This window comes from Orycteropus afer, unplaced genomic scaffold (genome assembly GCF_000298275.1).
Source record: "Orycteropus afer afer isolate SDZICR_OR568_19922 unplaced genomic scaffold, OryAfe1.0 scaffold00027, whole genome shotgun sequence".
Lineage (NCBI taxonomy): Eukaryota > Metazoa > Chordata > Mammalia > Tubulidentata > Orycteropodidae > Orycteropus > Orycteropus afer.
In genome coordinates, this window is record NW_006921614.1 from 12216759 (window position 1) to 12241529 (window position 24771).

Below are 24771 nucleotides of genomic sequence, written 5' to 3' on the forward strand. Positions count from 1 at the left end.
TAACAACAACAATCTTCTAAAAAGGAAGCTCTGGTAGCACAGTAGCTACGGCACTTGACTGTTAACCAGAAATCTGGTGGTTCAAATCCACCAGCCACTCCTCGGAAGGAAGATAGGGCAATCTACTTCCGTAGTGATACTGCCTCGGAAACCCAAGGAGGGGTTGCTATGAGTCGGGTCAGACTCGACAGCACATAACAACAACAACAAATATGCATGTGAGAGCTGGACAATGAATAAGAAAGACCGAAGAAGAGTTGATGCTTTTGAGTTGTGGTGCTGGTGAAGATTGCTGAAAGTACTATGGACTGCTAAAAGAACTAACAAATCTGTGCTGGAAGAAGTGAAGTCAGAATGCTCCTTTGAAGTGAGAATGGGCAGATGTCATCTTACCTACTATGGTCATGTTGTCAGAAGGGACCATTCCCTGGAGAAGGATATAATGCTTGGTAAAGTGGAGGGTCAACGAAAGTGGGGAAGGCCCTCAACAAGATGGATTGACACAGTGGCTGCAAAGATGGGTTTGGGTATAGCAAGGATCATGGAGCTGGCACAGCACCGGGGCAGTGTTTGCTCTGCTGTACATAGGGTTGCTGTGAGTTGGAGATGACTCGATGGCACCTAACAATAGCAACAACAAACATCTTTCTAATATTCTTTGCTTTCAGCCAAGATCCATCTGACATCAGTAATGATATTTCTTGTTCCATGTCCTCTTCTGAATCCAGCTTGCATTTTTGGAAATTCCCTGTCAGTGTACTGCCGCAACTATTTTTTAAATATCTTCAGCAAAATTGTACTTGTGTGTGATATTAGTGGTTCAATAATTTTCACCTTCTGTTAGATCACTTTTCTTTGAAATGGTTACAAATATGGGCCTTTTCCAGTCAGTTGGACGGGCACTTGTCTTCCAAATTTCTTGGTATAGATGAGTAAGTGGCTCCAGCATGGCATCTATTTGTTGAAACATCTCAGTGAGGTCTTCCGTCAATTCCTAGAGCCTTTTTTTTTTTTTTTTGCCAATTCCTTCAGTGCAGCTTGGACTTCTTCCTTCAATACCATTGGTTTTTGATCATATGCCATCTCCTGAAATGTTTGAACATCTGCCAATTCTTTTTGGTACAGTGGCTTTATGTATTCCTTCCATCTTCTTTGACAGTTCCTGCATCATTCAGTATTTTGCCCATCGAATCTTTCAATATTGCAACTCAAGGCTTGAATTTTTTCTTCAGTTCTTTCTGCTTGAGAAATGCTGAGCATGTTCTTCCCTTTTGGTTTTCTAATTCCAGGTCTTTGCACATTTATTATAGTAGTTGACTTTGTCTTCTTGAGCAGCTCTTTGAAATCTTCTGGTCATCTCTTTTATGTAATCATTTCTTTCATCTGCTTTAGCTACTCTCCATTCAAGAACAAGTTTCAGAGTCTCTTCTGACATCCATTTTGGTCTTTTCTTCCTTTCCTGTTTTTTTAATGACCTTTTACTTTCTTCATGTATAATGTTCTTGATATCATACAATGATTTCATCTGGTTTTCGGTCATTGATGTTCAATGCATCAAATCTATTTTTCAAGTGGTTTCTAAATTCAGGAGGAATATAATCAAGATCGTATTTTTGCTTTCATGGCCTTAATTGTCTTCAACTTCAACTTCAACTTGCATATGAGCAATTGATTGTCTCTTCGACAGTCAGCTCCTGGCCTTGTTTTAGCTGAAGATATTGAGCTTCTCCATCACGTCTTTCTACAGATGTAGCCAACTTGATTCCTGTGTATTCCATCTCATGAGGTCCACATGTATACCTGCCATTTATGTTATTGAAAAAAGGTATTTGCAATGAATAAGTCATTGATCTAACAAATTTCTATTATACTATATATACTGGTGATTCTTCTTTGTTTTCAACTTCCACATTCAAATTACCAGTAATTATCAATACCTCTTGATTGCATGTTTGGTCAATTTCAGACTGCAGAAGTTGGTAAAAATCTTCAATTTTCTTGTCTTTGGCTTTAGTGGGTGGTGCATAAATTTGAATAATAGTAGTACTAACTGGTCTTCCTAGTAGGCATATGGATATTATACTATCATTGACAGAATTACTTCAGGATAGATCCTGAAACAGTCTTTATGACAATGAATGCCACACCATTCCTCTTCAATTTGTAATTCTTGTTGTAATAGATCACACAGGTGCCTGATTCACAAACGCCAATACCAGTCTGTTTCAGCTCACTGCTAACTAGAACTCCTTGGAAGTTCCCACCAGCCACTCCTTGGAAGAAAGTTTGGACAATCTACCTCTGTAGTGATACCACCTCGGAAACCTAAGGAGGGGTCGCTATGAGTTGGGTCTGACTCAACAGCACATAACAACAACAGCAATTATGCCTAGGATATCAATCTGTATGCATTTCATTTCATTTTTTGCAACTTCCAATTTTCCTACATTCATACTTCATACAATCTACATTCTGATTATTAATGGATGTTTGCAGCTGCTTCTTCCCATTTTGAGTGGTACCCCATCAGCAAATGGGGGTCCCAAAAGCTTTACTCCATCCCCATCTTTAAGGTTGACTATACTTTGACAATGCAGCTCATCCCATCATATTGTGAGTGCCTTCCAACCTGAGGGGCTCATCTTCCGCACTATATCGGACAGTGTTTCAAGGCTATTCGTAAAGTTTTCCAATAATATATCAGACAGTGTTTCACTGCTGTGCATAAGGTTTTCACTGGCCAATTCTTTGAGAAGTGGATGGCCTCTTCCTTCTGAGTCTTAGTCTGGAAGCTCCTCTGAAATCTGTCCACCATGGGTGACCCTGTTGGTATTTGAAATACCAGTGGAATAGCTTTCAACTTCATGGTAACACACAAGTCACTAAAGTACAACAAACTGACAGACAAGTTGTGTTATCTGCATATTGCTGGTTGTTAATGAGTCTTCCTCCAATCCTGATGCTACGTTCTTCTTCATATAATCCAGCTTCTTTGATTATTTGCTCAGCATACAGATTGAATAAGTATGGTGAAAGGATACAACCCTGACGCATACCTTTCTTGATTTTAAACCATTCAGTATCCCCTTTTTCTGTACAAATGACTGTTCTTGTTTTATGTACAAGTTCCTAATGAGCATAATCAAGTGCTCTGGGATTCCATTCATTGCAATGTTATCGGTATTTTGTTGTGATAAGCACAGTCAAATGCCTTTGCAAAATCAATAACACAGGTAAACATCTTTAATATTCTTTGCTTTTAGCCAAGATCCATCTGACACCAGCAATGGTATCATTTGTTCCATATTCTCTTCTAAATCTGGCTTGAATTTCTGGAAGTTCCTGCTGTATGTATTGCTGCAACCATTTTTGAATTATCTTCAGCAGAATTTTACTTCCATGTGTTACTTCCATGTTATTAATGATATTGTTTGATACTTTTCACATTCTGTTGGATCACCTTTCTTTGGAATGGGTACAAATATGCATTTCTTCCAGTCAGTTGGCCATGTAGCTGTCTTCCAAATCTCTTGGCATGAACGAGTGAGCACCTCTAATGCTACATTATTTGTTGAAACATCTTAGTGGGTATTCCATTAATTCCTGGAGCCTTTTTTTCACCAATTCCTTCAGTGAAGCTAGGACTTTTTCCTTCATAACCATCAGTTCTTTGATCTCCATCCAGTTCCCGGGTAATGTTGATACAGCTGATCCCTGGAGCTCCTTTTGAGGACGACTAGAATAGACATAGAGGGAAGCTAACCCCTAAGGAACTGCTTTATCTGAACTCTTAATAAGATTCTGTGCAAATACTTGTGACCCCCAACACCCTGCAAACTGGTGAATAAACCTCAGCAACAACAAATCCCAAACCATCTGTTATGAATTGAACTGTATCCTCCCTGAAATATGTGTTGTAAATCCTAACCTCTGTGCCTGTGTATATAATCCTATTTGGGAATTGGTTGTCTTAGTTATGTAAATGAGACAGGATTAGTATAGGATATACCTCTAGTCAATCTCTTTTGAAATATAAAAGAGGTTAAATGCAAGCTAGCAAACAGAGATGGGAAGAAAGATGCCAGGCCACATGAAGATTGATTGTCCAGGAGCAAAATCTCAGAAGAGACAAGGACCTTATTCCAGAACCAACAGAGAGAGAAAGCTTTCCCCTAGGGCCAGCACCCTGAATGCAGACTTCTAGCCTCCTAAACAATGAGAAAATAAACTTATGTTTGTTAAAGCCAATGTGTGTTATGTTGAATTCTCTAAAGAAACAAAACAATAAAGCTTATATATGTGTGTGTATGTATATATATAGAGAGAGACAGAGAGAGAGAGAGAGATTTATCTCAAGGAAATGGCTGATGCAGTTATAGAGTCTGGCAAGTCAGGCTTCTCCTGACTCATGTAGCTACAGGGGCTGATGAACCCAAGATCAGCAGGTCATATGGTAGGCTGCTGGCTATGAAGACTGATGAATCCAAGATCAGCAGGTAAGATGGCAGGTTGCTGGATCACAGGCTGCAGAGGCTAAGTAATTCCAAAATTGGTAGGCAATATGTAGAGCACTGGCTCAAGTCCAGAGAACCAGAGGTCAGTGATGGTGAACCAGATGCAGGATCCAGAGCAAGCAAAAAGCCAGAGAGCTTTATCAGAACATCCATATATATTGGATTCAGGCTATACCCCCAAGGAAACTCTCTTTCATTTGATTGGCTGCTCATAGCAAATCTCATCATGGAGGTGATTATGTTATATCAAATCTCATCATGAGGATGACTACATCATTATATAACTGCCAGGCTATTGTAACTACCAAACAACTGAGAATCATGGTCCAGCCAAACTTAACCATTACACATTCACATGTGGTATTTCTGTTATAGCACCGCTAGAGAAATAAGACAGAATTTAGTACTGATATTGGAGTGCTGCTCTAACAAATATCTAAAATGTGGAAGCAGTTTTGGAATTGGGTAATGGATGGAGTCTGGAAGAGTATTAAGGTGCCTAATAGTAAAAGCCTAAGAAGCTCTGGAGCTGCTGTGATTAAGGCATTCAGTTGCTAACTGAAAGGTCAGCAGTTTGAACCAGCTAGCCACTCTGTGAGAGAAAAATGAGGCAGACTGCTTCTATAAAGATTCACAGCTGTAGAAACACTATGGGGGTCACTGTGAGTTGGAATTGACTTGATGGCACTGGGTTTTTTGGTTTTTAATAGTAAACGCCTCATTTACTTTGAAGAGACTGTTGGTAGAATTATGGATGTCAAAAGCAATTTTGGTGAGGGCTAAGAAGGATGTGAGGACAGCTTATGGAGATATAGGGAAAGTGTCCATTATCTTAGAGAATGCATATGGCACCAGCAACAGAATATTGCTAGAGATGTGGATGTTAAATATGCTTCTGGTGAGGCTTTAAAAGAAAGTGATGAAAACATAATTGGACAATGGATGGAGGGTGATGCTTATTATGCAATGGCAAAGAACTTGTCTGAATTACATTAAAATGTTCAGTGCAAGGTAGAACTTGCAAGGGATGAACTTGAATATCTGGCTGAGAAGATTTCTAAGCAAGATCTTAAAGGGGCTACATGGTTTCTCCTCGCTTTTTATAGCAAAATGTGAAAGGAAAGAGATGGACTTAAAAATGAACTGTGTAAAATAAAAACAAAACTTAAAGATTTGAAAAATTCCATTGTACAAACTAAGGACATGTGCCTTGGAATTTTCACCAAGGGCATGGCTACACAATCTTTTATTAAAGAGATTAAGCTGCGACTGATGGATTTAACCAGCTAACCACAGCAGAAAACCTATCAATTTAGACTGAAGGGGACAGAGAAAGAACAAAAAGAAAGAAAGTGGTCTGCCTGTTGAAATTCTACAGGCAGGAAACAGGCCAAAGGAGCTACATCTGTTTCCTCCAAGAAAAGAAAAGGGCCATCCCTGGAGCAGATTGGAAATCAGCAGAACTGTTGGAGGGAACCTGGGAAGCAGGACCTTCTTGGTTTCAAAAGGTGGGGCTACAGTCTCCTAGATCTCAAAGTGTGGACATACCCTCCTTGGTTCCAAAGTCAGATCTTTTCCAGAGTGTGGAGCTACCATTAAGGTGTACCAGGAGGGTAGAACTGGCACCCAAAGCTGAGGGGGTGGGGCTACCATACCCAAGGGGTAGAAGAACAGGGCCTGTCAGGGCTAAGGGCATAATATTGCCACTCAGATAGACTAGGAGAATGGGGCCACCTAAAGCCAGAGGAGCAGAGTTGCCATCCCAGTGAGTCTAGAAGGTGGAGCTGAAGCCCAGGGCTAAGGGGTCTCCTATCGGAATCCAGAAGATGTACCCAGCATCTAGAATCTAATGGTAGGACCATTGCCTAGATAGTCTCAGAGAGCAGAGGATTATTTTCAAGCCATGAGGGGTAATATAATGTGTTCTGGAGTTTGGACTTGCTTATTGCCTGTTAGGAGCTCTGGTAGCGTAGTGCCTAAAACACTTGATTGCCAAGCAGAAGGCTGGTGGTTCAAATCCACCAGCCACTCCTCAGAAGGAAGATTGGGCACTCTACTTCCATAGAGATAATGCCTTGTAAACCCAAGGAGGTGTTGTTATGGGTCAGATTTGACTCAAGAGCAGTGATTTGGTTTTTGGTTTTATTGCCTGTTATTCCTTCTTTTCGTCCAATTTCTCCCATTTGTAATGGAAATGTCTATCTTGTGCCTGTTCCACCATTGTATTTTGGAAACAGATAATTTGTAGTCTAGATATCACAATTCCATACATGAAGAGGAATTTTGCTCCAGGATGGAATACCCTGAAAGTCTCACCCATATTTGATTTAGATGTTTCAGAAGATGAGATTTTAGACTTGGAGTTGATTTGAGACTTTTGGGTTGATGTGATGAGGTAAATGTGTTTTGTATATGGCAAGGACATGAATTTTGGGGGACCAAATGGTGGAATGTTATAGATTTGACTGTGTGCCCCCAAAATGTGCTGTAAATCCTAAACATTTTATGCCTGTGATTATAATCCTATTTGGGAATGGGTTTTTTTGCTATGTTAATGAGACAGGATTAGAGTAAGGTACATCTTGAGCCAGTCTTTTTTGAGATATAAAAGAGATTAAACACAAGCTAGCAAGCAGAGATGGGAGGCAAGATGCCAGGCCACATGAAGATTACCCAGGAGCAGAAACACAGTAGAGACAAGGACCTTCTTCCAGCACCAACAGAGAGAAAAAGCCTTCTCCTAGAGCCAGCACCCTGAATTCAGCCTTCTAGCCTCTTAAACTGTGAGGAAATAAATTTCTGTTTGTTAAAGTCATCCACTTGTGCTATTTCTGTTACAGCAGCACTTGATAGCTAAGATACCACCCTTTGTGGACAAGGCCCTTGTGTAGTCTGTGTTTATATCCCCTTTCTTCCTGAGCTTAGTGTTCACACAACTCTGGAAGCAGATGGGTAGAGAGCAATAAGTTGTTCTCTCAGGTCTCTGGACATTGATCCTCCTTTGGGGGCATTAGCCAGCAAGTGGCTTCTTAAGGAGTGCAAAGGAAGAAAGGGAGTGATTTGTCTAGACCAAGGGCAGTATTCTGTAACTAGTGATACAAATCCTCAGTTTTTCTAAAGTCTCCTAAAGCAGGGGCTCAAACCTTTGGGGTCCAAGGGGGCTCCATGAGATTTTCCTAAAGTTTGGAAGCAGATCCTGGTCTCAAGATAGACTGATACAGGATGGAGAGGGAGATATCTAACAAGACAGACCCAAGATCAGTCTCAGCCCAGTGACCCCTCTCTCCTCCCTGCAAATCCTGTTTCTGCTTCCAGACCTCTTCCTTTTCTGACTGTCATCCCTTCCTCATTGTACTTTCCAGCATCCTTCTCCTCCTCCACCACTCTATCTACACCAACCTAGAGATAAAAGCCCAGAACTGGAAGTTATACCTACTTGGTTCTACCAGATGGTTACATCTGTACCACTTATGGTGGGTGCAAAGCCTTGAAAAAGCAGGGGTGTGGAGATTGCTGCTGCAAGGCCTTCCTCAGCAGAGTGTGTGTGTCCCCCTGTGTTCTTGTGTGCTCCCATATGTTCCCATACAATCCCCCATGTTTCCTGTGTGTTCCCATATGTTTCTATATATTTCCATGTCTTCCCCAGCATTCCCTGTGTGTTCTCCATGTGTTTTCATGTGCTGTTATATGTTTCCATGTCTCCCCCATGTGTTCTCATGTTTCCATATATTCCCCTGTGTTCCCGTATGTTTCCTTGTGTGTTCCCCTGTTTTCTGTATGTTTCCATGTGTCCTCCTGTATTCCCCTTGTGTTCTCCATATGTTTTTGTATGTTCCCCATGTGTTCTTGTGTTATCATGTGTTCCCATGTATTCCCCGAAGGCCTGATAGAAGCTATAGTGGATCCGAGTCTCACAAGGACACATGCCACTGTAGGGAGCAAATGGATTTCCCTTCTGCTTATCCAAATGGAGAAAAGAAAAATCAGGAGGGAGGGTTCTTTTCCTATTTTTTAAAAGTGGTAAGACTTAATAGTGAATATAGTCTAAAAGTTTTGTCTATTACTTGATTGGTAGAGCAGATAGTTTTTTAACATGGAATATAGGCAAACACAGGCATATTTACAAGGGAAAAATAAGGATGGTTAGTTAAAATCGAATTTCTGCATCACTATTGACTCTTGAGAGTCTTTATTTGAAGATTACTTACAAATTTTGGGGAGTTTTTTTAGATAAGAATACAAAAGTTACTTTAATTTTCTCATGTTATTATGGTATTCTGTGCAAATTGTTGGCAGGGCCTTCCAGCTCTGGGCTATTGGAAGCAGCATTGCTGGCTGAGCAGTTGAGGCTGGTGAGCAGGGCCCTTGGTCTATTTAGAACTCCCTTGTCTCTCGGTTTAGGAGTTCTGGTGGCATAGTGCCTAAGGCATTTGACTGCTAACCAGAAGGCTGGTGGTTCAAACCCATCAGCCACTCCTCAGAAGGAAGGTTGGGCAATCTACTTCTGTAGGGATACCACCTTGGAAACCCAAGGAGGGGGTCACTATGAGTCAGATCTGACTTGATGGCAGTACGTTTGTTTTTTGTTTTGTTTTGTCCCTCGGTTTACATTGCCTTTGCAGTTAGGACTTCGAAACCTGTTCCTTAGGCCTCTTGCATTGTTCCTGTTAGATTTTTATAATCATCCAGGAGTAAACTCACATTTCATTTGTGAGCAAATTACAGTTCACTTTGTTGGATTTTCAAAAACATTTAAGAGGCTCTTAATGATATATGTAACCTGAGCTGAAAAGTGTCTAAATCATTGAAGAGGTTATTGTATTGTCCTGTGATTGACTACAAATAGCATCTGTGAATGTTTCTCTCTGATTTATTTTCTATTTGCCCCTCTCTAGTGGGATCTTGTGTGTGATAATGCCTGGAAGGTCCATATCGCTAAGTTCTCCTTACTGGTTGGATTAATCTTTGGCTACCTAATAACTGGATGCATTGCTGACTGGTGAGTACCAATGGGCGCTGCACTAACCTCAGGAATCCGCAGCACCTTTGCTGGCTAAAAGGCAGTGTTAGCAGAAAGGACTGGGCCTTGGCCCTGTTTTTGGTGTCAGAGCAAAACGCTGAAGTTGTCATATGGAGAGTTCAGAACTAGACGAATTTGGCCAATGCAAGAAAAATAATGTCTTGAAGTGACAATTTAAGTTCACTGCCATTTATAGCTGCTAGGATCTAGCTGACCTTCCCCCGCATGCCCATTTACTAAAGACATTCATTGTTTAGCCAGGAAGGACTGGAGTGTGGGACTATATGGGCTGGGCTCTGGGATAGGTGTAAAAGATGCATGCAAAGATGGTTTCTGTTCTTTGGAGGAGGGTGAAGGGAGGAGGAGCTAAAGATGTCTTCACCCCCTAAATGGGTGAAAGGGTCAGGCAGTGACTACTTATACCTCACGAGTTACCCAAACTTTAGAGAAGGGTAGTCCTGGCTCTAGATTGGCCAAGAGATGGGTTTGGAAGGTCTATGGACTGGGTCCTTAAAAAAGGACAATGTCTGGTTAATGGACATTGTAGGTGGGAAGGATGGTAGAGATGAGAATGAAAATGGGTTGTTTGGGTTTGAGAGGAGGTCCAAATGCTGGGATCAGAGTGTGTGGTACAGGATCGAGTGATGAGATTGGGGAGGGGAAGATGGTAACAGTGATAATAATGATGATAATGACAACAATATAGTAGCTGACACTTATTGAATGAACACTGTGTGCCAGGCATGTGCTAAGGTTTTACCACATTAAGATACTCCATTTTCACAACACCCTATGAGGTAGGTACTATTATTACTTCTGTTTTATAGCTGAAAAACTGAATCACAGAAGGTTAAGTAAAATCCCCAAGTTCACTCATCTTTTAAGTTGAAGAGCCATGATTTGAAACTAAGCCACATGGCTCCAGAGCTTTCTCTTAATCAATATGCCTTAAAACTTTTATTTAAGGCCTTGGTGATTGTTTTCTGTGGTGATAAGAACAGTAAAGGAGGCCTTGCCTGGGCAAGCAGCATGATAGAACTGCAAAAGGAGAAAGCAAGTTGTAACTGTACCCCTTCCTTTAAATTATTTTATCATTAAAGGAATGTTTTTGTGTGTAAGGACATCTTGGGCCCAATGACATCATAAGGGAGAAGGGTAATATAGAGCAAACCCCTTACTCTTATAGTTTGTAATGCTTCTAAACCCCGGCTAACTGGGAACACTGGCTGAGGAACCCCAGAGAACCTTGAGGTGAAGCAAAGGGAACTGGAGGGATTTTTAGACCACTTTAAAGTTGAGGGAATTTCTCATCAAAAGCTAGTGTGCATTTGGGAGTTTCTTGTGCTAACACTAATATGATTTCCAGTGAGTCCAGAATTTGCTTAATCATCATTTATAAGACTTTTTCTGAACACATTCCCTGCAGGCAGTAACAAAGGAGCTTTCACTTACCCCTGGAGGCCAGACCCCAGCCCCTGGGTTCTGTGGGTGGGACTGTAGGTTTTTTATAACCAAATACTTGAGTGCCTAGGTCTTCAGTGGGTGTTTTACTGGTATAAAAGATGTTCTAATCCCAATGTTTTAACCACCAGGATGTTGGTTTCTCAGAAATCTGAATTGAAATAGGTTAGGCAGATTATTCCTAAACCTACTGCCATCATCATCGAATTGATTCTGACTCTTAGTGACCCTCCAGGACAGAGTAGAACGGCCACCATAGGGTTTCCAAGCCCGTAAATCTCCACAGAAGCAGACTGCCTCATCTTTCTCCCATGGAGCAGCTGGTAGGTTTCTGACCTTCTGATTTGCAGCCGAATGCTTTAACCACTACACCACCAGAGCTCCTTTAGATTATTCCTGAATTCAAAAAAGTAAATGATTCTGTAGGGAAAGTATATATTTATTTCCATTTTTGAATCAGATAGTTGACAAGAGTTTTAAACGTTTAGAAGTTGTTTCTGCAGTTTCTTACTTCTTGCATATCCTGTTTGGCCATCCTCAATCATACATCACACAACAGGATAAGAGACAAAAGAGTTTGAGGTCTTACTTTGTGCATAACCAGAAGTCTGACATTGCACACCCATTTCTTGAGTCATTTTCCCCAAGGCTCCATGCGCAGGGTGAGGGATAGGTGTTTCAGGGAGTCAAAAACAGGCTGTTTTGTGTTATGGCTGAAAATTTGGGTGGGCCTCTTGGTTTCAATTGGAAAAGTGTAGTGTTTTCCAACCTGTATTTTGGTGTTTTACTTCCTGCTAGAGCATTGCTTAAAAGGACATACACACACATAAACAAAGTTCTAGATTTCACCACTGTGGTCACCTGTCTCATGATACCTAGGAAGTATCATTGTTCATTTGCGAAGATCATAAAGTAACCTTCCAAAGACCATAATTAGCATATAACAGAATTGTGAATAATATACTTTTCTTTTGTTAGGTTTTCAACCCATACTTTGGTTGTGGCGAGAAGTTTGTGTGTTTATTTAATACACTAGTTTAGATTTACGAGAGATGATGGCCCAGCCATGGCTTTGTTGGGTGAGCCCTCCCTGTCCGTTGTTTCTTGCTAGGTGCCCTGCACTGATCTGTCTAGGTGTCTTCTTAGTCCTTCTGACCCTCTGTGATCCTGGACCCTGCCCTCTATGGGCTACTTAGGATCCTGCCCTCTGGGACCTGGTTGATGTTGCCAAGTAAGGAACCTGTGCTGGAGACTTGAGGGAGACAGGAGTGTGAGGCCAGGGCATTTTCATCTCCAGCTTTGACTGTGTGAGTCTTCAGGGCTGGCTACCTCCTGTCAGATAGCCCTTTCCACACAGTGACACTCTCGGTTTCAGAACAATCCCTTTTCCCAGGTTCCGTGGTGTGAACAGCTCCCCAGTATTACACCACCCTTGTGGTTTTTCTTACATCTCCTTCACTCTTTTGTAAATAATCTCCTTATTAACATCTCCTCAAGTTACCTAATTTCAGTGGGACATCTGTTTCCTGTTGAGATCCTGTATTAGTATTCTTAAGCTGCTGTGACAATTGTCACAAACATAGTGGCTTAAGTGATAGAATTTATAGTTCTGTAGTTTAGAAATCCAGTGCTGGTCTCTGGGCTAAAGTCAAGGCATCCACAAAGCTGTGGTCCTTTCTGAAAGTTGTAGGGGAGAATCTGTTTCTTTGCCTTTTCTAGCTTCTAGAGGCCACTGATATTCCTAGGCTCGTTGCCCCTTTCTTCCAACTCCAAAACCAGCAACAGTGGGTCAGGTCCTAGTCATGCTGCCGTGTCTTTGGTTCCCTGCAGCTAGGAAAGTTTCTCCATTTTTAGAGATTCATGTGATTAGATTGGACTCACTTGGATTGTCTCTTCAACAAAAGTCCTTGACCTTAATCACATTTATAGTCTCTTTGCCATGTCAGGTAGCATATTCATAGGCTCCAAGGGTTAGGACATAGTTATCTTTGGGGACCATTATTGTGCCTACCACAGATCCTAATTGATAAAGTCCTCTGTTTGCCAGATTTAGAAATGCAATCTCTGATGACCAATACATCTCTGATGACTGGCTCTTGGGAACCAGTTCACACTAGAACTCAGATGGTAGTGACTGACATTACTGAATGATGCTGAGTCAGTTGCACATACTTACTTGACAACCACTCTGTTAGGTAGGCATGAACTGGCCTTTATGTAAGAAAAAATGTAGCTCACTTGAACAAGCCTGGCCTTTTGCAAGATCACATAGTTCTTGAAGGGTGAGCCTGGGTTCAAAAGCAGGACACTCTGACTTCAAAGAACATGTTTACTTCACCATTTTTAATGGCAGTATTTACTTACTGTTTTAATCATTTGGGAGAAAGATTTAAAATAGTTCCCACAAATTAAAAATAAAATAAATCAGAGATCTTTTCTGCAGAGCATATGGGAATGCAAGAAGATAATTATAATGACAGGAGCTAAAGCATGGATGTCACTCTTCACTTTGTGCAGGACCTTGTGCTGTAACCAACACCACCTAGTGATCTGACCAGTGCTGAGAAGTGGGACACTTGTCCCTTTTACAGACATGGGAAGTAAAGTTTGTAGAGACAGAAATGGATACATCAGGTTTTGTTTCTCAGTTGTGGTAAAAATCTATGCAACAAAACATTTGCCAATTTAATAATTTCTACACCTGGGTATGTTAGATTTTTGTGAATGCTTGTTCCCCTTCATTTTAGGAAACCAACTAAGCTATAATTTTAATTTTAATTTGTTAATGAATTGGGTTTGGACAAAATCATCTATACAGCCTTTCCATAAATGGGCTTAGTGACTCTGGCACTGATGAAGGGAAGTAATGGACAAAATCTCTTAGATAAGATAAGTGACTCACAGTGATGTTGAACTCATAACCTTGAACTCATTTCACTGAACTGAAGTGAATGAGGATGATTACCAAAATACCTGTTGCCACTCAGTCAATTCCAACTCATAGTGACCCTATAGAACAAGGTAGAACTGCTCTCAGAGGATTTCCGAGTCTGTGAATCTTGATAGAAGGAGACTGCTCCATCTTTCTCCTGCAGAGTGGCTGGTGGATACAGACCACCAACCTTTTGGTTAGCAGCTGAACATTTAACCACTTCACCACCAGGGCTCTTAAAGAAGATAGTTCTAAAATTCAACCCATTGCCATTGTTGTTGTTAGGTGCCCTCAAGTCAGCTCTGACTCATAGCAACCCTGTGTATAACAGAATGAAAGACTGCCTGGGCTAAAGTTTTCCAGTAATATGTCAGGTACTGTTTCATTGCTATTCATAAGGTTTTCAGTGGCCAGTTTTTTCAGAAGTGAGTGGTCCTGTCTTTCTTTCCTGTTTCAGTCGGGAAGCTCCACTGAAACCTGTCACCATGGGTAACCCTGCTGGTACTTGAAATACTGGTGGCATAGCCTCCAACCTCTCAGCGACATGCAAGCCACCACAGTATGACAAACTGACAGTCAAGTGGTGGACTGCCATTGAGTACCCTAAAATTCTGAATGCAATTCTATCCTATAAGTTCCTCTTAGAATTTTCTTAAAATTACACCCATCTTCATAAGACAAGGCCATGCATTATTGGATAATGTTTTTTAGTAGGTTTGTTGTTGTTGTTGTTATGTGCCGTGGCATTGGACCGGACTCATAGTGATCCCTCCCTTAGCTTCCGAGGCAGTATCACTATGGAAGTAGATTGCCCCATTTTCCTTCCAAGGAGTGGCTGGTGGGTTGGTTTATTGAGAGAGAATTAATGTAATATAAAATTTGCCTTTTTGAAGTGCACAATTCACTGAATTTTAATGTTTTCACAGAGTATATACCATCACCACAGTCTAATTTTAGGACATCTCCATACCCTAAAAAGGACCCCATTTACAGTCACTCCGCATTCCTATCCCAGCTCTAGGCAACCACAAATCTACATCCTGTTTCTCTGTGTTGCCCTTTTCTGGACATTCTACTTTTATGTAGATGCCTTGTCATAAATAAGTCTGGTACAGGTCAAGCCATTCAGCTACCCAAGTGGTGTTCGGCATACCAGACCTAGATTTTTTTCTCTTTTTCAAAACCTCTAGCATATAGATGTAACAGCCCCGGTTTCTCTAGAACTCTCCCTTTGGGTCTAAGCTGGTTGTTTTACATTAACTTAGACTAACCTGCCTGGTTAGATGGAGGATTTCCTTTTTAATGAGTTGATGAAGGAAAAGGTGGAAGGTTAACATGGAAGGGTGGAGGACTAGTGCCTGTCCTGCTCCCAGGATCCACCTTTCCTGTCCTCCTAGCCACGCTGAGAAGCACATTGCCCACTAATGGTTGCAGATATCATACTTGCCAACTTCGTGATCAGTCAGCCTTTCCAAAAATACCATGGAAGGTACTCTTTTTGCTTCACTCTTAGTAGACTTTCAGGTCTATACTGATAAGAGTTCCACCTATCTTAATTTAGTTTGTAAACCCTTAAAAATTACCTCTGGTCATGTTATAGTTGAAACAAATTGGCAACTGGCTTGACCCTGGTTCAGTTCTGATAAGCTGTGTGAGACCAGAGACCTGACTTAGTTAACAACCCAGAGAGAGGAAATAAAGCCGTTTCACTTAGGGCCTGTGTTGACTTTTGAGCCAATTCCAAAGGTCAGTTATTACTCAAGGCATTTTATGCTGGGTGTGTCAAGATTTAAATTTGAGGCGTTATTGTTAGTTTTGTTAATCTTGCCTTGAATAATCTCTGTATATACTCAGAAGTAATTTCTAAAATAGGGAGGAAAGGTAAAATGATTCTTATAGTCGTTGACTCTGTAAAAGAAGTAGATTCAGCATGTCTCAATTCTCTTACCCAATAGTTGCCATTTGATATCTGTTTACAATCTATAAAATGAAAGGTTGAACTAACTTTCCTGAGATACTTTCTACCAATAGTATTCTGTAATCTACTGAAGTGAAGCTAAATGGTATGAAGAATTCTAGTCTAGTACTCATTCAGCTTAGACTGAGCACCTGCTAGATACTAGGTTTCAGCATCTAGCGTCACCGTTTGTTTAACAGTGATTCCTAATTGTTTCCCTCTCCACACACAGGGTCGGCCGTCGGCCTGTGCTGCTGTTTTCCATCATCTTCATTCTGATCTTTGGACTGACCGTGGCACTGTCAGTGAATGTGACAATGTTCAGCACACTCAGGTTCTTTGAAGGATTCTGCCTGGCTGGAATAATTCTCACATTGTATGCATTACGTAAGTAGAAAAATGTGTACGTACTCTTGAAAACAACAGAAAAAGTATTTTTGCTTACAAGATTCTGGGAAAGGTGCTGTGCATTCTGGTTGTTTGGGATGGGAATCTTTTGGAGGCACAAACTTAAATGGCTTCAATGGTTGCTAGCATAGTGCCTAAAGCATTTGACTGCTAACTAGAAGGCTGCCAGTTCAAACCCACCAGCCGCTCCTCAGAAAGAAGACTGAGTGACTACTTCCATAGAGATACCACCTCGGAAACCCAAGGAGGGGTCGCTATGAGTCAAATCCAACTGGACAGCAGTGAGTTAGGTTTGGTTTTGGTTGTGAAGAGTTTCCTCAGGTAGTCTTACTCAGCATTCACTCTATTCTGATCTCCAGCTGGGACTCAGTTCATACTAAAAGCCATGGAGGTCTGCATAATTGCTTGATGAGGTGGGGACCAACCCCTAGCTGGTAGGGAGAGACTTTTGCTTTTCTCTTGAATTTTCTGCCTTGGCCTTGTGTGCATTTCCAAATCCAGTTTATAATTGGGTGTCCCTGTCCTTAGTTACCTGAGAGCACAAGAAAGAGGGACTTGTTACCTTGGGGTCTGGACTTAATTTTTTGATTGACTCTTTAAGATTTTATCTTCTTTTCTTCTCTAAGGCTATACAGAATCTAAGTGTTCCACATTCTCATGAACAAATGTGGACTTGGATGGTCTGAACTTGAACCCTAAGTGTTGGTACTAGAAGAGAAAATGGCAAGATTTGTTAGTAGTTGCCCTTTTTGGGTAACAAAAATCCCCTCTATCATTCAGTCATGTTATTGGCCATATTAACTCCTGTGTCAGTATGACTCTCTCACTTCTTTGTAGCTGGTGTTTTCCAGAGCAAAACCACAAACCTAAAAGGAGGAGGAGGGCTGAAGATGTGAAGGCTTTATTTACTAGTTTTGTACTTGTTAATCACCTGTGGAAAGATCGGTTAAGAGTCATGTAAGATAATTTATGATCTGTTTTGTCTTTTCTTATCCTTTGATGACATGGATAGGGGTCATTTATAGTTGAAATAACAATTTTCACTGGGTGAGATAAAGATAGTTGTAGTTCTTTTAAATTTGCATGTTAAAGACTTGATAACACTTTTAGGTAACCTGAAGTTTTGTTCCTCTGCTGTAGAGAATAGAAATATAATCAAGTTTTGGCATGCTTTTCTAGACATAAGGAGGAGTGGCCATGGAAAAGGTTTACAGGTGCATAGTTCTAAATCCAAAGTTGGTGTTTTTGTTACCCTCCTCTAATAGCTGAATTGTAGTTTCTTAGAAATTATCTTTTCCAGTTTATTAGCATGTATTTTGGAAGCCTTACCTCTTAAGGGAAAAGGAACTATGGTAGTATAGTGGTTAAGGCATGTGGCTACTCACCAAAAGGTCAGTGGTTCAAACCCACCAGCCACTCCATGGAAGAAAGATGAGGCAATTTGTTTCTATAAAGATTTACAGCTTTGGAAACCCAGTGGAGATCACTGTGAATCAGAATTGACTCAATGACAGTGAGTTTGGTTTGATTTTACCTCTTAAGGGGGTTAGTGGGTTACGGCTCACGGTTAGTAGGTTTGGTGATGGGTGTTCTGGGCTTCTTTCTTTAAACAAATCACTTGAGTCTTGAGCTGGATAATGGCTCCAGACAAAATGGTAGTTGGTCTGTGCAAAGGAGCAGGCTCTAACTTCTTATCTGGAGGGAATTGTTGGCCCTGCTCTTAGGCACTCTCTTGGCCCACACATGTGAAAGCATGATTGGGATCTTATCCTTGGCATAGTCTTTGGAAGCTCCCTCCCTTCTCATGATAGCATGCTGGTCTAGTCTTATACCCAGGTGGCCACAAATGCACACAGCTCTGTGCTTGGGAACAGAATAGCTATGCTTCAAAAACTGAGCAGAGAAGAGAACGTCCATATTACAACCCCAGTGTTTATCAAACTCAGGGAATATTGATGGAAAATTGCCTTAAAGCAAAAATCATTTTTATCTTGCATGCCAACTGCTAATGATTGACTGAGAATGCCAGAGAACTCAGAGAAGACTTTTGAGAACACTCAGACTCAGTGGGGAAGAATATTTGATTGATTAGCCATTTATGACAATGAGACAGAAAGAGGGTAGGGATGACTGCACACATAGCTAAGTCTTTCTCCAGAGTATGTCCCTGAATTACACCAGACCAGGAGAGATTTTACCAGGTCTGCTCTGGTTCAGCCCCACACAGATTTGTACTGACTGACTTGTGCTTTGACATCATGCCTTATGAAATTTATTGCTATGTTTACTGTACAAAACGATGCTAAGAATTTTCCATTATAGTCTAATTATATAACAAGGTCCTTATATTACATTCGCTTCCATTTAGAGCTATAAAAAGAGTATGCATATCCTAAGAAACTGCTTTGCTTTTATCTGATAGGCACAGAATCACACAACTCAGGGATCTGCAAACTTTTTCTGTGAAGGACCAGATAGTATATATATATATATATATATATATATATATATATATGTGTGTGTGTGTGTGTGTGTGTGTGTGTGTGTGTGTGTTAGATTGAGTTCTCTAGAAAACCAAAACCAGTAAAGCTTATATAGAGAGGGAGGGAGAAAGAGAAATTTATTTTAGGAAAATGGCTCACACACTTATAGAAGCTGGCAAGTCCCAAGTTCTTGGATCAAACATCAAGCTGGAGGCTTTTCCAGACTCATGCTCCTGCAGGGGCTGATGAGCTCAAGGTTGGCAGGCAGTATACTGGCTGTTGACTCCAACAAATGACAAATCCAAGATCTTCAGGCCAAATGGTGGATTGTTCATTCATGGACAGTTTTGGGCAACACAACAGAATCCCTATCCACAGAAGAATGTCTCTTTTCCCAGGATGTCCATAAATACACTGGAAGCAGGCCACACCCCTAAGGAAACTCCCTTTCAATAGATTGACTGCTCAAAACAGATACATCTGATCCCATCATTGGAACAACCTAAATCACAACTGCTTAAACCACACAGAATTGTGGTCCAGCCAAGTTGACACACAGCTCCAACTATCATAGTCCACCCCTTGTCAACTTGGCAGTTGTATACATCTTCTTAACCATATATAATCTCTAAATAAGAACAATTATAAAGTCATATTTGCACCTAACACGATATGCTAACACACATACAACTGAAACACATTAACCTTATTTACATTTCACAGTTCATAACAGAAGGAAACAAAAATATTTGATGCACATATGCAGTGAAGAAATATAACAATCACAGTCCTCATTTCTGCAACTGGTCACGTGGTTGTAGGTGATATTCAGAACTACTTTCTTCCACCTCCCATTCTGTATTTCCCTTGCCCTCAGCAAGCACCTCAGCTGGTTGTGGTTCTTTGCCTGATAGGGTGACCCAAACTTTCATTCCTGAAGGGTCTGGGCCATTAGCAGTCATATCAGAATTGGGTTGCTGTAATTTTCCATTGACTTTAATCACAGGGCATGGTAGTACTAAGAGACATCCTAAAGAATCTCCTGTATTCCAGACATATTCTTCTTTACCTTCATTATGTAATGTCAATCCCATTTCCCCTTGGTAATCAGAATCTATCACACCAAATAGTACAATAATGCCCTTCTTTGTCTGTTGATGCAGAGGCATGAGGAAGCCAAAATGGCTGGGTGGCATTCTTAATTTCCAGTTCAATGCAATCAGTATTGTGTCTCCAGGTGGGAGTGCTCTTGCCTTTGGGACTAAGATCTCCAGACCTGCAGAGCATAGGCTAGCAGGGACAGGAAGCAAAAATTTTTTGAGTGGGTCACTAGGGGTAATAGTGAGTGGTACCACTCTCGTTTCCACCCCTTGGTTCCTGGACCTGTGAATCCCGGCTATTGGAGAAACAGCACTGTATAGTGGATGCTGGTTTAGAGCATATACAGCCTCTTGGAGAACATTGCCCCAACCCTTCAAGGTATTGCCAGGTGGTATTCTGTTTTCAGTAGGCCATTCCATCATTCTGTCAAGTCAGCTGCTTCAGGATGATGGGGAACGTAGTAAGACCAGTGAATTCCATGAGCATGGGCCCATTGCTGTACTTCATTTGCTGTGAAGTGAGTCCCTTGATCTGAAGTAATGCTGTGTGGGATACCATGATGGCAGATAAGGCATTCTGTAAGTCCACAGATGGTTGTTTTGGGAGATGCATTGCATGCAGGGAAGGCAAATTCATATCCAGAATAAGTATCTATTGTAATAAGAATACAACACTGTCCTTTCCATGATGGAAGTGGTCCAATGTAATCAACCTGCCACCATGTTGCTGGCTGTTTACCCTGAGGAATGGTTCCATATCACAGTCTCAGTGTTGGTCTCTGCTGCTGAAAAATTGGGCACTCAGCAGTGGTGGTAGCCAAATCAGGCTTGGAAAGTAGGAGTCCATGTTGCTGAGCCCATGCATAACCTCTATCCCTGCCACCATGGCCACTTGTTCATGAGCCCATTGAGAAATGACAGGAGTGGCTAGGGAAAAAGGATGGCTGGTTTCTACTGAACGTGTCATCCTATTCACCTGATTGTTAAAGTCCTCCTCTGCTGTGGGCATTCACATGAGACACAACTATCTTTACTCCTTTGGCCCAGTCAGAGACATCTATCCACACACCTCTTCCCCATACATCCTTGTCACCAATTTTCCAATCATGCTCCTTCTAAGTCCGAGACCATCCAGCCAAGCTGTTAGCCACCGCCCATGAATCCATATACAATCATACATCTGGCCATTTCTTATTCCATGAAAAGTGAACAGCCATATGCATGGCTTGAAGTTCTGCCCATTGGGAGGATTTCCCTTCACCACTGTCCTTTAGGGAAGTCCCAGAAAGGGGCTGCAGTGCTGCTGCTGTCCATTTTCAAGTGGTGCCTGCATATCGCACAAAACCATCTGTAAACCAGGCACGAGTTTTCTCTTCCTCAGTCAACTGATCATAAGGAACTCCCCACGAAGCCATAGGTGCAGACTGGGAAAGGGAAGGTAATGTGACTGGAGTGGAGACCATAGGCATTTGGGCCACTTCCTCATGCAACTTACTTGTGCCTTCAGGTCCTGCTGGAGCCCAGTATCTGATATACCACTACCATTTAATGATAGAGTGCTGCTGTGCACATCCAACTTTATGACTCTGTGGGTCAGACAACACTCAGTTCATGATGGGCAGCTCAGGCCTCATGGTGACCTGGTGGCCCATAATTACGCAATTAGTCACTACTAAAGCCCAGTAACAAGCTAAAAGCTGTTTCTCAAAAGGAGAGTAGTTATCTGCAGAGTCTGGCAGGGCTTTGCTCCACAATCCCAAGGGTCTGTATTGCAGTTCACCAATAGAGACCTGCCAAAGACTCCAAACAGCATCTCTATCTACTACAGACACTTCAAACACTATTGGATCAACCGGATCATATGGCCCAAGTGGCAGAGCAGCCTCCACACCAGCCTGAACCTGTTACAGAGCCTACTGTTGTTCTGGGCCCCACTCAAAAGTAGCAGCTTTTCGAGTCACTTGATAAATAGGCCACAGCAACACACCCAAATGAGGGATATGTTGCCTCTAAAATTCAGAGGCCCACCAGACATTGTGCCTCCTTTTTAGTTGTGGGGGAAGCCACATACAATAACTTATCCTTCACTTTAGTAGGAATATCTCGACATGCCCCACACCATTGGACCCCTTGAAATTTCACTGAGGTGGAAGGTGCCTGAAGTTTTGTTGGGTTAATCTTCCAACCTCTAGCATGCACATGTCTCACCAAGAATCTAGAGTCATTGATACTTCTTCCTTACTAGCTAGGTCCAATCAGCATAATGTCCTCAATATAATGGCCAGTGTGATATCCTGTGGAAGGGAAAGACGATCAAGATCCCTATGGACTAAATTATGACATAGTGCTGGGGAGATGATATACCCCTTAGGAAGCACTGTGAAAGTATACTTTTGGCCTTGCCAGCTGAAGGCAAACTGCTTCTGATGGTCCTTTGAAATTGATATTGAGAAAAATGCATTGGCCAGATCAATAGCTGCATACCAAGTACCAGGAGATGTACTGATTTGCTCAAGCAATGAAACCACATCAGGAACAGCAGTTGCAACTGGAATCACCACCTGATTAAGTTGACGGTAATCTACTTTCATTCTCCAAGATCCATCTGTTTTGTACACAGGCCAAATAGGTGAATTAAATGGGGATGTGGTGGGAATCACCACCCCTGCATCCTTCAAGTCCTTGATGATGTCAGTAATCTCTGCAACCCTTCCAGGGATGTGATACTGCTTTTGGTTTACTATTTTTGTAGGTTGAGGCAGTTCTAATGGCTTCCACTTGCCTTTTCCTACCATAACAGCCCTTACTCCACATGTCAGGGACCCAATGTGGGAATTCATTTGCCAGTTGTTCAGTATATCTATTCCAATTATGCATTCTGGCACTAAGGAAATCACTACAGGATGGGTTCAGGGACCCACTGGACCCACTGTGAGACACACCTTAGCTAAGACTCCATGAATAACTTGACCTCCATATGCCCCCACTCTGACTAGTGGGCCACAGTGATGCTTTGGGTCTCCTGGAATTAGTGTCAGTTCAGAGCTAGTGTCCAGTAATCCCAAAAAAGTCTGATTATTTCCTTTTCCCCAATGTACAGTCACTCTCGTAAAAGGCCTTAGATCCTTTTGGGGAAGGCTGGGAGAAAGATTGACATTATAAATTTTTGGCAATGTAGTGGGATCCTTCCTCAGAGGGACCCGGCCTCCCCTTCATTCAAGGGGTTGTAGATTTGTAAAACTGACTCAAGTGTAGGAATTGATTGAGAGGCTGTGACTCTGTATTCTGGTGATTCAATCTAGGCTGCTGTTCACGTGACCTAGAATTCTTCTGTCTATACAGATCAAGTAAATATTTAGTAGGTTTGCCATGTATTTCACTACTAGGAACACCATGAGCAACTAGCCAATGCCGTAATTCCACATGAGTCGGACTATTCTGATTACTGTTCCGACTCTGCTGTCCATTATGATAACCATGCCCACTTTGTCTTTGTCTGTTAACTGCTGCCACTTGGCCCCTGCTACCACGGAGTCCCATCAGCCCCATCGTAGTTAAGTGTCTTAGTTCAATTAGGGCAGTTCCCACTGTCAAATCCAGCTTACACAAAATAGCAATCACAGCAGTCTTCAAGGATACTGAAGCTCCCTTTACAAATTTATTCCTCACAGTACTGGTGAAAGGTGTGTCTTCTAGACTCTCCGTTTCTGGCTCTAGGAGTCTTATCTGATAAATCCATTCTAACAGGCCAATTTCCCTAAGCCTCTGGATACCTTCTTCTACATTAAACCAAGGCAGGTCTGGTACTTCAACTTGACTTAAGGTAAGCCTACGAAATAAACTATTACATCCTTTCCTAATCTCTTGAGGTGAAACACTGAATGAAGAATCTATACTTAGTGGGCCTGAATCAATAAACTCAGACTGATCCAATGTTACATTCCTTGCACCATTATCCCACACCCTCAGTAGCCATTCCCATACATATTCTCCAGGTTTCTGCCTGTACATGTTAGCAAAATCAAATAGGTCTTTTCAGGTATAGTGTACCACCTCCTCAGTCACACTTTTTATTTCACCTTTTGGGGCTTGCTTAAACTTAACTTTAGTTATAGGTCTAGCAGCAACAATGGGTGGTTGAGACAGTTCCTGTGAACATTTAGCAATGTCTTCCCTGCCCTCTGCCTCAGGCAATGACCCAGCAGGAACAGTTGGATTAATCCCATCAAACTGAGGTAGAGGGCATAATAGTTTTACAGTAATCCCTTTAGATGGGAGGAATTCAACAGAATTTACAGGCTCTATATGCTGATCTTCCTGTCTTCGCATATGTCCCCATTCCAGGTTTCAGGATCCCATTTTTTCCCAATCAATGCCCTCACTTTAACTTCAGACACCATTCTGGGTTGGTAATTTAGTTGGCATTGTAATTCAGCCACCCTTACAATAAGACTCTGGGTTTGGTTTTTGGCAATATCAGCTCTGTTACTAGAAGAAATAAGTCTTTCTTTCAGAGCACAACTGGAAACACTGAGGTCTTTTATGCAGCGCTTAACCTGTGACTCAGCAGCCCTGAGCTCATCTTGCTCTTATTTCACTTTGTCTAGTGTAAGTAGGCCCAACCAACCAGCTTCCTTATACTCCTTATGCTGGCAAAATTGCAGAAAAGTATCAAATAGTGATCACCTAGAGCCTCACTTCTCACAAGTTCTTGATCTATTGGTGGTGATATTTTGCATATTAATGTTGCCACCTCATGGCATGGATTAGCAGGGACCTCTGTACTAACAGAGGCAGGGTCTCCAGTGGTTTTATGATTAATCAAATTGGAGAACCAATTTGGGAAGACCATCCTTATGTTTTTGTCTCTCTAGAACCATTCCCAGTACCAAATGT

General features: G+C 41.7%; 1 protein-coding gene across 1 annotated transcript in view; it reads left to right on the plus strand.

Annotated features, from left to right (window-relative positions):
- Positions 1-24771, plus strand: part of SLC22A23 (solute carrier family 22 member 23) — a 270373-nt gene that overhangs the window by 47115 nt on the left and 198487 nt on the right. The window contains exons 2-3 of the mRNA XM_007935358.2: positions 9410-9513; positions 16117-16271. Coding sequence (XP_007933549.1) covers positions 9410-9513; positions 16117-16271 — 259 coding nt within the window. The remainder of the gene's footprint in view (positions 1-9409; positions 9514-16116; positions 16272-24771) is intronic.